Source organism: Marmota flaviventris, chromosome 4, assembly GCF_047511675.1.
Source record: "Marmota flaviventris isolate mMarFla1 chromosome 4, mMarFla1.hap1, whole genome shotgun sequence".
Classification (NCBI taxonomy): Eukaryota; Metazoa; Chordata; class Mammalia; order Rodentia; family Sciuridae; genus Marmota; species Marmota flaviventris.
Genome location: NC_092501.1, coordinates 84,919,267 through 84,933,443, shown reverse-complemented (window position 1 = coordinate 84,933,443; position 14,177 = coordinate 84,919,267). Strand labels below are relative to the sequence as shown.

The 14,177-nt window shown below is 34.2% G+C and overlaps 1 protein-coding gene across 2 annotated transcripts in view; it reads right to left on the bottom strand.

The window, feature by feature from the left end:
• The window catches only part of Mipep (mitochondrial intermediate peptidase), a 159,270-nt gene that overhangs the window by 52,521 nt on the left and 92,572 nt on the right, over positions 1-14,177 (bottom strand). For both annotated transcript variants that reach the window (XM_027941601.2, XM_071611325.1), the window contains exons 15-16: positions 14,040-14,114; positions 8,234-8,353 (exon numbers count right to left, since the gene is read on the bottom strand). In XM_027941601.2, the coding sequence (XP_027797402.2) occupies positions 8,234-8,353; positions 14,040-14,114 (195 nt within the window). The remainder of the gene's footprint in view (positions 1-8,233; positions 8,354-14,039; positions 14,115-14,177) is intronic.

The following is a 14,177-nucleotide window of genomic DNA, read 5'->3' as shown; positions in this document are numbered from 1 at the left end:
AATACTACACCTCAACAAATGCTTGCTAATGCAATAGTAATGGAAGTGGGTTACCAGATAATCCAGGGAGAAAGAATGCAGAAGTCTGATGAAAACACGAAAGGCACCTCTCTTCCTCGTGAATGCTTTACATGAAGGAGCCTCTCCCTAGAAACTAAACACTAGGGTCCCAACATGTCCCCTGCATTTGCTGTACTATGCAACAGAATGTCCCAATCTTCTCAGTTTTTAGTTTCAATTGATTTGCTCAAAACTTAAAACAATTTGAAGAGCTCAAGAAATACTTTGCTTCATAATAAAATGTCTGACGGGGCAGCCAGATATCAACCATCAATGAATGTGCATGTAAATACAAGTCATTCCTGTACAGAATCCATGAGGGCAAGGATTTTTGTCCATTTTATTCATTGTTATGTCCTGTCACCTATATCATGTATAGTATACAGTAGGCACTTAATAAAAATATAACATACAAGTATACATAATAAATGTGTCAATTTTTAAAAATAATTTATAAACATTATCTATAATATAAATAATACAAATAAATTCATGTGCAAATATATAAATTGGGATTTGGAAATACTGTAGTTTTCTTTATACTCAATAACAAATAAAGTCACATTTTATGTGTCTGAATAAATTCAGCACAACTCTCCCGTTTTCTAACAATAGGGTATGCAAAAATGTGAAATCATGCCTAATGTGAAATATATACATATCCCTTCTTTATAATTAGACTTAGTAGAAATAAGTCTTAATAGAAAGCAGTTTCCTGAAGCAGCAGCCTATTGAAAATAATATACCTTAAGTGTGTTGCAGAAATCAGGTATATTTGCTTTCTTCCCCAGTAAGCATGCAGCACACATCTAAGTAAATGTACAGACATTTACATATAGATTATGTAAATTCCCATCTTCCCTGCCTCAAGTGAAATGGAATGATTGGTGTGCCACTTTAACCAACTTCTACTCTGTGTCACTCTAAGAAGTTTGTGCCAGATACAGAAATGAAACCTAAATGTGTAATGGGTACTATTCACAATATATCCTCTTTGCACATTCTTTGTTGGTGTTTGTTATAATGATGTCTAAATATCAATATATGCTTCAGTAATTTTTCCTGAAATAGGTCTTCCTTAAGCAACTTTTATGTCATCAGGATGGTAAGCATTAAGTTACAAACTGAGAAGAAAGACAACCTTCCTAGACACATTATTAAGATATTTTCATTCAAAGACTTACAGTGCTCAGGACTTTCTTTTTCTGTATACATTTACTGTTTTCAATTTGAGCTCAGGAAAGGATCAGAGAGTGTCTCACTGGCCTTGAGACTTATCTCACTCCCCTGAGAAGAGTTGGGCCGGAGACACTGCTTTACAACCAAAATTCACAAATCTACAACTTAGTTCAAAATGCTGAAATACAACTGCATCATTAACAGATCTTCAGAAACTGTAGTCTCTTCATGGAGCCAGTTGCTCATGTTCTGTGCCTGAAAAATACTCATCAGGGCATAGTCACAGGGTCACAGTCTGGAAAAAATCCCAGACCTCTTCAGACTTGACTGTCTAAACCACTTCAGAGAGATGTATGAAAAGGCAAAACTACAAACGTGGAACACTATTAAAGCAAAAATATAACATGTCTTACTCTTTGAACTAAACAAAGGAAAGATGCACAATCCCTTAGAAACAAAAGGTTTTGAGGCCAAGAGAGGATTATTAGTATAAAAACAAAACAAACAATCTCACTATATTCTAAATGGAAAAGAAGTGGTCACAATACAACACAAGCCTGTCGGTACATGTTGTAAAATTGCTCTCTATTCACAACTGAGCAGCAACATTGGATTTTTAGCATCAAACTAATATTAGTAGAAAGAAAGAATTAAACTTGTCTATATTTTTTAGAGTGATTTAGCACTCACATAAATATTAATAAATTGCTGACACAATAAGGCTATTTATTTCTTTGTAGAGTAACATCCATAATTTAATATGGAACAATGGTGGAACTACATCATTATCTGTTACAGCAACATAGTTACAAGTAATATAAAGGCAGTTTTCCAAAACATGTCCCACACAGGTCTAGGGCCTAGAAATAATCTAGGAAGACATCCATGGTTAGCAAGTGGGGATAGAGCACCAAAGACTCACAGTACTCATTAGTACGTTGAAGGTCCTGGAGGAGAGGCGCTGGCTTAATGTTGTTTAAATCAATATTTCCCAAAGATAATTGACAGGACACTTTATCCACAAGATGAGTCATCAATGCACTTCAGAAATGCTAATAAGACACATACATAGGCCATGTCTAATAGCTTAGACCACATTACACACATCCATGTAATATGTATAGACTATAAAAATTATGAATAATGTCTAGGTTGTTATTTGAATTATATTTTCCTTTTCTCATTGTTTAATTTGGTGGAATAACATTATTCATGGCAAAGAAACAATTTCTGGAAGCAAGTTTACGGGTGCGCACAATAAAGTCCTCTTCTGTCCTACATGAACGTTACAGCCTCCCTACCACTCTATCTCCCTCAGTGCTGCTCAGCACCCCTGCCTATGCAGCATCCCACCCTTGGTCTCATCAACTGTGCCTTCTGCACAGTCCTCAAGTCCTTTCTAACCTTCCTTTCCCACGGCTGCTATGCTAGCTCAAACCACCATCAGCTTTGTCAAGGCATATAATAACCCCCAGCAGGTTTCCCCAAACCCACTCTTTACCCTACACACTACAGCACAAACCAGTTTTTCATACTGAAAAATATATACCAATGATGTATTTCCATTAACAAAGTAGAATGCAAAGTCACCAACCACTTATATCCACCAATCAGTTCAAAACATTAAATATTGCTAAGATTTCTCTGGTCTATTCTTTGGCCAGAGGTATGCACTATCTGAATTCTGTGCTTATTATTCCCTTATATCTATGACAATGGACTACCTAGCTTTGCATGATTTGAACTTTATATAAATGTATTACTTTGTTTTTTTTTTTTTTTTTGAGAGAGAGAGAGAGAGAATATTTTAATATTTATTTTTTGGCAGACACAACATCTTTGTTTGTATGTGGTGCTGAGGATCGAACCCGGGCCGCATGCATGCCAGGCGAGCGCGCTACCGCTTGAGCCACATCCCCAGCCCAAATGTATTACTTTGATTCCTAAGAAATTCACTTACTTTGCCTTGTGCCTGTTAGGTTCACCATCTATATTCCTTGATTTCTACTATTGTATAGTATTCTACTTGATGAAGATGCCACAAATTATTTCTCCATTTTCCTGTTGATGATCACTTGGGTTCTTCCTCCTTCTTCTTCCCCTCACCCAAAACCAGGCTCCCTTTATTTATTTATTCATTTATTTAGTACTGGGGATTAACCCATGGGGCTCTTTACCACTGAGTCATATCCCAGCACCCCCACCACCTTTATTGTTCTAATTAGTAATATATGACAGCAGAATGCGCTTCAAAGAGTCACACTATAATGCAACCATACATGTGCATAGAGTAATAATGTCTGTCTCATTCCACCACCCTTCGCACCCTCATGCCCCATCCCCTCCCTTCACTTCCCCTTTGCCCAACGCAAAGTTCCTTCATTCTTCCTTAGCTGGCCACCCCATTATAAATCAGCATCCACTTATCAGAGAAAACATTTGGTCTTTGGTTTTTTTAGGATTGGCTTATTTCACTTAGCATGATATTCTCCAACTCCATCCATTTACCTACAAATGCCATAATTTCATTCTTTTTTAAGGCTGAATAAAATTCCATTTTATATATATCACATTTCCTTTATCCATTCATTTATTGAAGAACATCTAGGGTTGGTTCCTTTTTATTTTTTATTTTGAGACAGGGTCTTGCTAAGTTGTAGGGTCTCACTAAGTTGCTGAGGCTGAGGCTGGCCTCAAACATTCGATTCTCTTGCCTCAGCCTCCCAAGTAACTGGGATTACCTGGGCATGCACCACTGCCCCTGGCCTCCCCCTTTTTTTAAAAAAGAGTTTTTACAAATTCTTATAAACCTTCCTATTTTTAACACAGAGTACAGAAAGTATATCTGGCAGAAAAAGTACAATACATTATGTAAATAGGAGTTTCACTGGACCATAGGGTATGTCCATATTCAATGTAAAAAGATAATGTCAAATTGTTGTCCAAAGTGGTTGTGCCAATTTGCACTTGAACCTGCAGTGTGTAAGACTTCCTGTGACTCAATATCCTTGCCAACATTTGGTTTTCAACCATTTTATTTTTTGCCAAACTGGTAAGAGTAAAATCATATTATAAGTAGCATTCCTTGATTAATACTGAGATCATTTTGTGTGATTTATTGTGTATCCAAGTTGTTTGCCCAAAGTACTTTAAAAATACTCTTTGCCAAGATGGCAACTGAAAATTTTAAAAATAAAAAACATGGAAAAAATATGTGTTGAATACATACTGAAATATCTGCTTCCACTTTCTACTTCCATTTCAGTTTTAAAATATTTTTGATGCACAGATTTTCATATTTTAATATTATATTTAATTTGTATTTTTAAATTTCAACATAAATTTGACAATTACTTGCTTTATGATTAGCGCCTTTTATACAAGATGACTTTGAGTATAAAAAATACTATATTAAAGATATTTTTTCATATTATTTTCTAGAAATTGAGAATTTTACTTCCTACATTTGGGTCTTTAGCCCATTTTACTTTTTATATTGCATGGGAGACAGATATCCAGTTTTCATGTTTTCTATAAGTACTTGCAATTTCTACAGCACCATTTTAAAACTGGAGGAGGGTGGTGTTGATAATCCTTCTGAGCCCACATATCCAAGCTGTCAACCCAGCTTGTAGTCAAGAATGGAAAATGTATTGAGTCTGCTTTTGGGCTCTTGCATCTATTCCACTATATGCATCCTCACAACAGTATTACCCTATCTAAATTCCTATAGCAATATTTGGCTTTTGTTGCTATTGCGTCTTTATGGTTTTATTTATTTATTTATTTTGCAGTGCCAGGGATGAAACTGTGAGACTTGCACATGCTTGACAGGTGCTCTACCACTGAGCTATACCCCAGCCCCTGTAACTGTCTAAATCCCAAATGGGCAAGTTAAACAACTTGTGGTTCTTCAAAATTGTCCTGGCCACTGCTCTTCTGTATAAAATTACATAATTAGCTTGATAGGTTCAAAGAAACATATAGAGAATGACATTATAATATTGACAATATATGACAATATATTATAATTATAATGACAATATAATGCTTAGATTATTTTGAGAAAATGTGACATCTTTTTGAGGTTAAATTTTGCTATCCATAAATGTATAGTTTTTTGTTCAATTATAATTTTGAAAATAGTTCGAGTAAGTGCTGAGAGCCATTGCCAAGTAGGTACGCATCATTTTTGACAAAAAGACAATATACTTTTAAAAAAAGATTATTTTGGTAGATATTTTATACTTTTTGTTGCTTTAATGGTATCCATAAAATTATTTTCAATTGGTCTGTCATAGGTAGAGATGGAATTAATTTTAATATATTAATGACATGCAGAAAACTTGCTAACTCCTCTAATTTTAACAACTTACCTGTGGATACTTTTTGTTTTATTTGCAGAAAATCAATTATCTGCAAGTAATGACAGTTTTGTTTCTTCCGACTTCTTACATATTTTGTATTCCTAGTCTTTTTATGAATGTTACATTTAGGAGTTCCTTTATTCTTTATTTTTATGGAAATGTTTGTTATAGGATTAATGAGTGAATTGATGAATGAGGAAATGTAAAATTTCTAAGTAGGAAGAGTGCGATATTTGTGCAAATCAAGCAAAGTGTCAGACATTAAAATACACATATGTGTATTTGTGTGTGTGTGTGTGTGTGTGTGTGTGTGACACACAGGAAGATTACAAGTTCGAGGCCAGCCTCAGCAACTTAGTGAGATCTTATCTCAAAATACAAAAAATAAAAAGAGCTGTGAATGCAAGTCAGTGGTAAAGCATCCCTGGGTTCAATTCCCAGTACCAAATAAAAGAAAAAGAGCCCCCAAAATACAATACATAAGCTTTAAAATAATGTCTTCTCTAAACATAGCTAAACTTCTCCTAAGGATCTCTTAAAACAACTTACACTAAGATGCTACTGAATGTGAATGTGAGAGATAACCCCAGTGAAGAGATAAACCTTTTTATTTTTCCAAAAGGAATAGGATAAGAAGAGTGGACTTTATATCATCCTTCCTTTTAAGTTAAAAATGACTTATAGATTATTGGTTCAGAATATGATTGCCAGTGTCATTTCATTCTTATATATTAAATGATTGCATAGAAGAAACTTAGATGATAAAGGAAGTTTGGGTTCTATTATAAAAATAGGCATAGCTATATTATCATAAGACTTAAGAATGATAACACATAAATATGTCCAATTTTTATGCTTTATGCTATTGGTTTTAAATAAAAAGGAGTTTAATTTAATTTTTTTTTTAAAAAAGATAAGATAAAGACATGCAGGAGGCAAGCAACTCAGTCACAGATGAAGTTCTGTAGCTTTGGAAAGTGTTATGGTTTGTATGTGAGGTGTCCCCCAAAAGCTCACCTGTGAGACAATACAAGAGGGTTCAGAGGGCATATAATCAGGTTGTGATAGCCTTAAACTAATCAGTGGATTAATCCCTGATGAGGTTAACTGAGTGGTAACTGGAGGCAGATGGGATGTAGCTGGAGGAGGTAGGGCATTGGTGGTGTGGTTTTGGGCAATATATTTGCTCCTGGCAAGTAGAGATCTCTCTCTCTCTGCTTTCTGATCATCATGTGAGCCACTTCCCTCTGCCACACTATTCTTCCATAATATCCTGCCTCACCTCCAACCCTGGGGAATGAAGCCTGCTGTCTATGGACTGAGAACTCTGAAAACCCTAAATAAACCTTTCCTCCTCTACAATTATTCTAATCATGTCCTTTAGTCACAGCAGCATAAAAGCTGACTAAAACAGAAAGCCTCCCAGATATTTCCTCTTTTTGTTCTTCCTACAATTTCACTACTTACTAGTTATATTGTAACTACATGGAGTTTAACTCCCACCAATTTTTTAAATAAGCAAAGTGGACTATAAAATGAGAACAAAAATATACAAGTCCAAAAACCCATGAATCAGTAAATATTTTGAAAACAGGAAAAAGCTAGCAGAATCTAGGCAACTGTTATGTTATATATTCCACAGGTGAATTGTTATATTATTTTTGGCACTACAATTTCTCACTAATACAGATAATCAAGAGTTCAATAGTTTGCAGTATTAGAACAATAAATTATATGTGAGCAACAATAGGTAGTTAGGAGTAGAGTGGTAGAGCTCATGCTTAGCATTTGAAAGGCACTGGTTTTGATCCCTAGCACTATTAGAAAACTTAAAAAAAAAAGATATTTAGAGCTGGGAACAGTGGTATAAGCCCATAATTCTAGTAATTGAAAAGCTGAAGCAAGAGTTCCAGCCTCCCAGCAACTTAGCAATACCCTGTCTCAAAATAAAAATAAAAAGGACTGGGGATGCAGCTCAGTAGTAAAGTACTTTTGGATTCAATATCCAGAATATAACAAAGAAGTTGTTTAGTATGACTAGCATTTTACATTTAGAGAAGATGATTAAGCTTCTAATAAGAAACTATTGAAAAAGAATATCATACAGATAAAATGGTAAATATAAATTATTCCCATGAATGTCTGAGTGTTAACATTGACATTCACTGGACAATTCTAGTTTAGTGATCAACTGAATCTCAGCACAAAATGTTCTAGTATCTAATTCTATAATAAATAAAACCAGTTGACATTCGTTTTGCATTGTGAAGTTTATACAGTACTTTAATATTAGCTCTCTATTAGACTAAGACAGAGGAGATAAACCTAGATTTACTGGTAGCCATCACACCACCTAGTCAGAAAAACCTTTCTGAAAATGCAAAGAACTCAAGAGAAGAACAGAGGGGACAAATGGAAAAAGAAATCTTTCCCAAAATATTACTGGTGACCTAGATCCATTTTGGCTAGAACCAGATACCCTCCTGCACCTCCAGTTACAAGATTCAATAAATTCACTCCTTTGCTTAAGCGAATATGAGCTCATTTTCTATTGCTTGGATCACCACCTACAGAAACACCAGCAAAGTCATTCAATAGCACACAAGGGATTAAAATGCTGGACTCACAGTATTTGGAACGTAGGGTAAGCCATAAAATTTCTCCTGTGTTTCCTTGAGGATGTCTGTGGTTGGTTTCCTCAGGGGATGCTCCCCATGGTAGATTTGATCCAGAGTGGCATAAAAGACCTAGACAGATTAAAAATATCTATTAGTTTTGATAGTTCACCCTCATATTTAAGATGGGATTGACTAAAGGACCTATCAAGGAAAGAAAACTACAGACCAATATCTCTGATGAACTCAGATGCAAAAATACTAAAACATTAGCAAACTGTTTTCAACAACATATTAGGAAGATTGAACATCATGACTAAATTGGTTTTATTTCAGAGATGCAAGGATGGTTTAACATATGAAAATCAATAAATATAATTCATCACATAAATAGAACTAAGAACAAAAATCACTTAGTTATCTCAATATATGGAGAGAAAGTCTTCAACAATTCAGTACCTATTCCTAAAAAAAAAAAAAAAAAAGACTGAAAAAACTAGGGATAGAAATAACCTAGCTCAACATAATAAAGGCTGTATACGAAAAACCCAAACCCAACCTCACAGTAAATAGGGAAAAACTGAAAGCATTTCCTTTAAAATCTGAACAAAACAAGGATGTCCACTCTCATTACTCATATTTAATATAGTGCTAGAACTTCTAGTCAGAGAAATAAAGCAAGAGAAGGAAATGAAAGAGATAAAAATAGGAAAGGAAGTCAAATGATCACTGTTTGCAGATGATATGATCCTAATATGTAGAAGATCCCCCCTGCCTCCCTCCAAAAAAAATCCACCAAAAGACTGCTAATAAACAAATTTGGCAAAGTAGCCAGATACAAAAATCAACATCTTTTCTATACACCAATAATAAATCTGCTGAAAAAGAAATCAATAAAAAAAATTCCATTCACAATAGCCTTAAAACCACCCTCAAAACCAACCTAGGAATAAATCTAACCAAGGAAGTGAAAGACCTCTACAATAAAAACTATAGAACATTGAAAAAAGAACTTGAAGACAAAAGAATATGGAAAGACCTCTCATGTTCATGGAGAGGCAGAATTAATGTTGTTAAAATTGCCATACTACCAAAAACAATATATAGATTCAATGCAGTCCCCATCAAAATACCAATGACATTCTTCACAGAACTAGAAAAAAATGGCCTAAAATTCATTTGGAAGAATCAAAGACCTAGAATAGTCAAAGCAATCTTAAGCCAAAAAACAAAGCTGGAGGCATCACAGTATCTGGTTTCAAATTATAAAAAACAGCATGATACTAGCATAAAAACAGACACATAGACCAGTGGCACAGAGAAGGAGATACAGAGAAATCCACATCTATGGTCATCTGATCCTTGACAAAGATGCCAAAAACACACATTGGAGAAAAGACAGCCTTTTTAACATTTAGATGGTGCTGGGAAATATGATTATCCATATGTAGAAGAATGAAACCAGATTCTTATCTCTCACCCCGCACAAAAATCAACTTGAAATGGATCAAAGACCTAAGAATTAGACCAGAAACTATGCAATTCCTAGAAGAAAATGAAGGATCAACAATCTAGCATATAGGCATAGGCAATGACTTTCTCAATAGGACACCTAACACTTAGGAAATAATGCCAAGAGTTAATTAATGGAACAGCATCAAATTAAAAAACTTCTGCACGGCAAAGGTAAGAATTAAGAATGTAAAGAGATAACCCATGGAATGAGAAGAACTTTGCTCGCTACTTTTCTGACAGAGGATTAATAACTAGAATATACAAAGAACTCAAAATAACTTAACACCAGAAAATCAAATTACCTAAATAATGAATGGGCAAATAAATTAAACAGAAACTTTTCAAAAGAAGAAACAGAAATAGCCAACAAAAATATGAAATATGTTCAACATCATTAGCACATTAGCAATTAGGGAAATGAAAATCAAGAGTACACTGAAATTTCATCTTATATCCATCAAAAAATGCAAACAAAAATAAATGCTGGATGGGGCTGGGGATGTGGCTCAAGCAGTAGCGTGCTCGCCTGGCACGCGTGCGGCCCAGGTTCGATCCTCAGCACCACATACAAACAAAGATGTTGTGTTCACCGAAAACTAAAAAATAAATATTAAAAATTTCTCTCTCTCTCTCTCTCCCCCCCCATCTCTCTCTAAAAAAATAAAATAAAATAAAAAAATAAATAAATAAATGCTGGAGTGAATGTGGAGAAAAAGGGAATACTTTTTACACTGTTAGTGGGATTATAATTAGAACAACCACTATGGAAATCAGTATGGAGGTGCCTCAAAAGTCTAGGCATAGAACCACCAAATGACCTAGTTATACCATTCCTTGGTATTTACCCTAAAGAATTAAAGTCATCATACTACAATGATACATGTATATCCATGTTTATAGCAGCATAATTCACAATAGCCAAACTATGAAACCAGTGTAGGTGTCTATCAATGGATGAACAGATAAATAAAATATGGTATGTATACACAATGGAGTTTCACGCAGCCATAAAGAAAAATGAAATTATGCCATGTGCAGGAAAATGGATGGAACTAGAGACCATTTTGTTAAGTGAAATAAGCTAAACTCAGAAGGTCAAAGGTAATATGTTTTCTCTCATATGCGGAGACTAGAGAGGAAAAAAGAAAAAAAAAAAAGGAGGCAGGTGGAATCTCAAGAAAACCAAAGGAAAGGATCCAGGGGATGAGAGGTGGGGAGGGAGGGGTGAAGTGCTAGGAAGTGATAGTGGCCAAATTATATTGTTGATATCTTCTGCATGTACAAATACATAACAATGAATCCCATCATTATGTACAACTAAAATGTATTAATAAAATATGTAAAAGGTTAAAAAAGAAAGAAGGGGGTCAACCAAAGATGTCATGAGAGAACGAGAATAATAAGTATAAACCATAGTTGAAAATGTTCAGAAATATAAACATATATGAGGCTGGGGTTGTGGCTCAGCGGTAGAGCACTCGCCTAGCAAGTGCAAAGCCCTGGATTCGATCCTCAGCACCACATAAAAATAAATAAATAAAGGCATTATGTCCAATTACAACTAAAAAATAAATATTTAAAAAAATAAACATACATGATTTGAGATACACTCTGTACCACAGTTATGACCATGTCGAAGATTAAAAGAAATGTTCTCAACCTTTTCATGATTAAGGATATTAAAGACTTTTGAAATTTATCCACAAGTACTCTTTATGTGTAATGCTGCAAGATAAAATTTGTGGCCACAAAAGTGAAACTTTGTCATTATATATGAAATTAGAAATATGAAGAAAAAAAAAAGAAGAGTGACAACTTGTGACACCTAAGATCTAACAAATCATGTTTGGTTTCTTTCTAAAATTCAGATAGATCTCAAATAGGAAAAGTTAAATGAACAGAACTGTAGTCTTGTGACTGGAGATGAAGGAACACTAAGTAGGTGGGATGAAGTTGGTAGGCACAGTCATCTAGCACATGGTGAGTACAGGTGTTATAAAGAATCCTGATGCAGCTGTTGGAGTCTGGAGTGAGGGCCACATGAGACTGCACCCCTGGTGTCAGCTGCCACGTTTGGGCAATTCTGGCTCAATGTGGGGCCAGGAGAGCAGGATCATTCACCTCTGAATAGAGGACATAGGTCATTGAAACATAATAGGAGAATAAAACATCAAAGAAAGTCTGAATATGAACTCTGTGTTTTCAAAGTACTGAAAACTAAATTTTGCATAGAAAATCCAAAGTAAAGATAAAGGGTATTTTTGCTGCCAACATTTCACTTCAATCTTAACATGGTTTGGAATTTACCTGATACAAGAAAGGCGAAAATGCTTTATTTAAAGGAAAAACTTTGACATGCAATTATGCCTCTGATATGTATCTTTCTGATTCAGAAGTGGAATTTGTAGAGAATGTGCAGCTGTTGACTTGAAAGAAGTGAGGATTAGTCTGGATAAAAGAAAAAATTTAAATGACCTCTAGCTTCTGGCTTAATCTAGATATAGCATTATGGTTCTAAATTATAAAGCCAAGTTAAAACCTTCCCTAAAAATATAGACATTTCCTAAATATAAATATTGCTTTCCTCTAACTGGTAATCTAAACATATAGCTAAAAACAGCTCTTTCAATTCTATATTCTATAATGAGTAACAATGAATAATCAAAGAAGCTGAAATTACTCATCTATGTCTTACCTATTCTTCTCAGTAAATTATTAGGAATTAAAACTTAATTGTAACCTGAACTGAGGTGGTTTTTGTCTCAATCTATAGACAAGTCAAAATGTAAGAGTTTCATTTCTTCAATTATGCCTTTACAAATGATATAAACATAGAATCCCTTTTTTGAACTATAAGTTCAAAATCAGCAAAATAAATGTATATTATTTCATGCTGATTTGCTGTTAAATGAAATAATTCTGAAGACATCAGTCAATCTGCCAACCCAGCAGGCTAAAGAAACTTATAGCCATGGAAAAATAAAGAGCCTATTTTAAAATTATGCATGATTTTTAAAAATTCACAATTTAAAAAATACTGTTTATTCCCCCTTAGAAAGCTGATTCACTTCCTTTTCATCTTTGTTTGACTCCATATTATAAGCATAATGTGAAAACTGGATACGAGTATCTCTACTGGCAAGAATTTCCCCCTCTTTCTCTATCTCTGGCTAATCTTTTTGGAGAGTGAAAGGAAGGAAAGATTTTTTTCATCTTAAAGGAAGATCATTAGAACAACTGTTCAAAAAAGAAAGCTATAACACAAACTTTTAGAAAAAGGCAGGTTTCCTAATACATATACCAGCAAATCACAAGTTTTTTGCCAAGTAATATTAATTTTTAAAAATAACTCAGAAATCCTTTTTTAATTATACTGACAAATATAGACATGAAATAACATCAATCAAATATAAATTCATGGCTTTGTCTACTGCATTTTATATGTGTGTACACACACACACACACACACACACATATACACACACACTTTTCTTCTTTTTCTGAAGTGCTAGGGTTCCAACCCAGGGCCTTGTGTATGCTCTATCATTTGTGCAAGTGCTTTTACCAATGAGCTATACCTCTGGCCCTGAAATATATATTTTAAGGTATAACAAAAATAGAGCTCACTTGTTACCTTCTAAGACTAAATTTTATAAAACTATAAAACAAATAGTGTTTTCACTCTTAAACAGGCAAGTGGATCATTATAAAGTTAATATTGTGTAAGATAAAAGATTAGTGTTTAGGCTGTGCTGACACAACTCTCAAGATCTGATGAAAACAATAAGAACTCCATAAACAATCTCAGTAGTTACAAATATCTAAATATCTGGTATCATGCAGACCTGGCACACATGGTTCATAAAATTTTTCTTTATTCAGGAACCTGGGAAATTAGTTTTGAATATTATCTAAAATTAACAATAATTACAGTTTAAATTGCCCATCTAAAACCACCAAGTTTAGATAAAGATACCAAATGAGTAAGAATATATACGATTGGGTTTGAGTCCTAACTTGGCTATTTGAAATGTCTGATTTAGAAGTTTATAGTCCTTCTAGGCTTTGATTTTCCAGCTAAAAATGGAAAAAAAAAAACAAAAAAACCTTATGTAACACCTACCTTGTAAGGACAGTGCAAGGATTGAAGAGTCAATTTTGGCCAACTTCTTTGAACTCAGATGAAAGATGTCTTAGAAGCATAATTATTATAATAAATGTGTAGCACTGGCAAGAATTTAAAGTTCTATATTTATAGGGGATAATGACTCTGGAAAACTTTGGAACAAAGTTGCATACACACCTGAAGTTGCATATCGGCAGCAGCACAAACCTTCTTAGATTCACAGAGACGAGACACCATATTTTTTGGCAATGGCTTAATAAAATAAAAGAAGATATATGTGAGTAAACTGCTTAACAAGTCATTGTATTATGTATG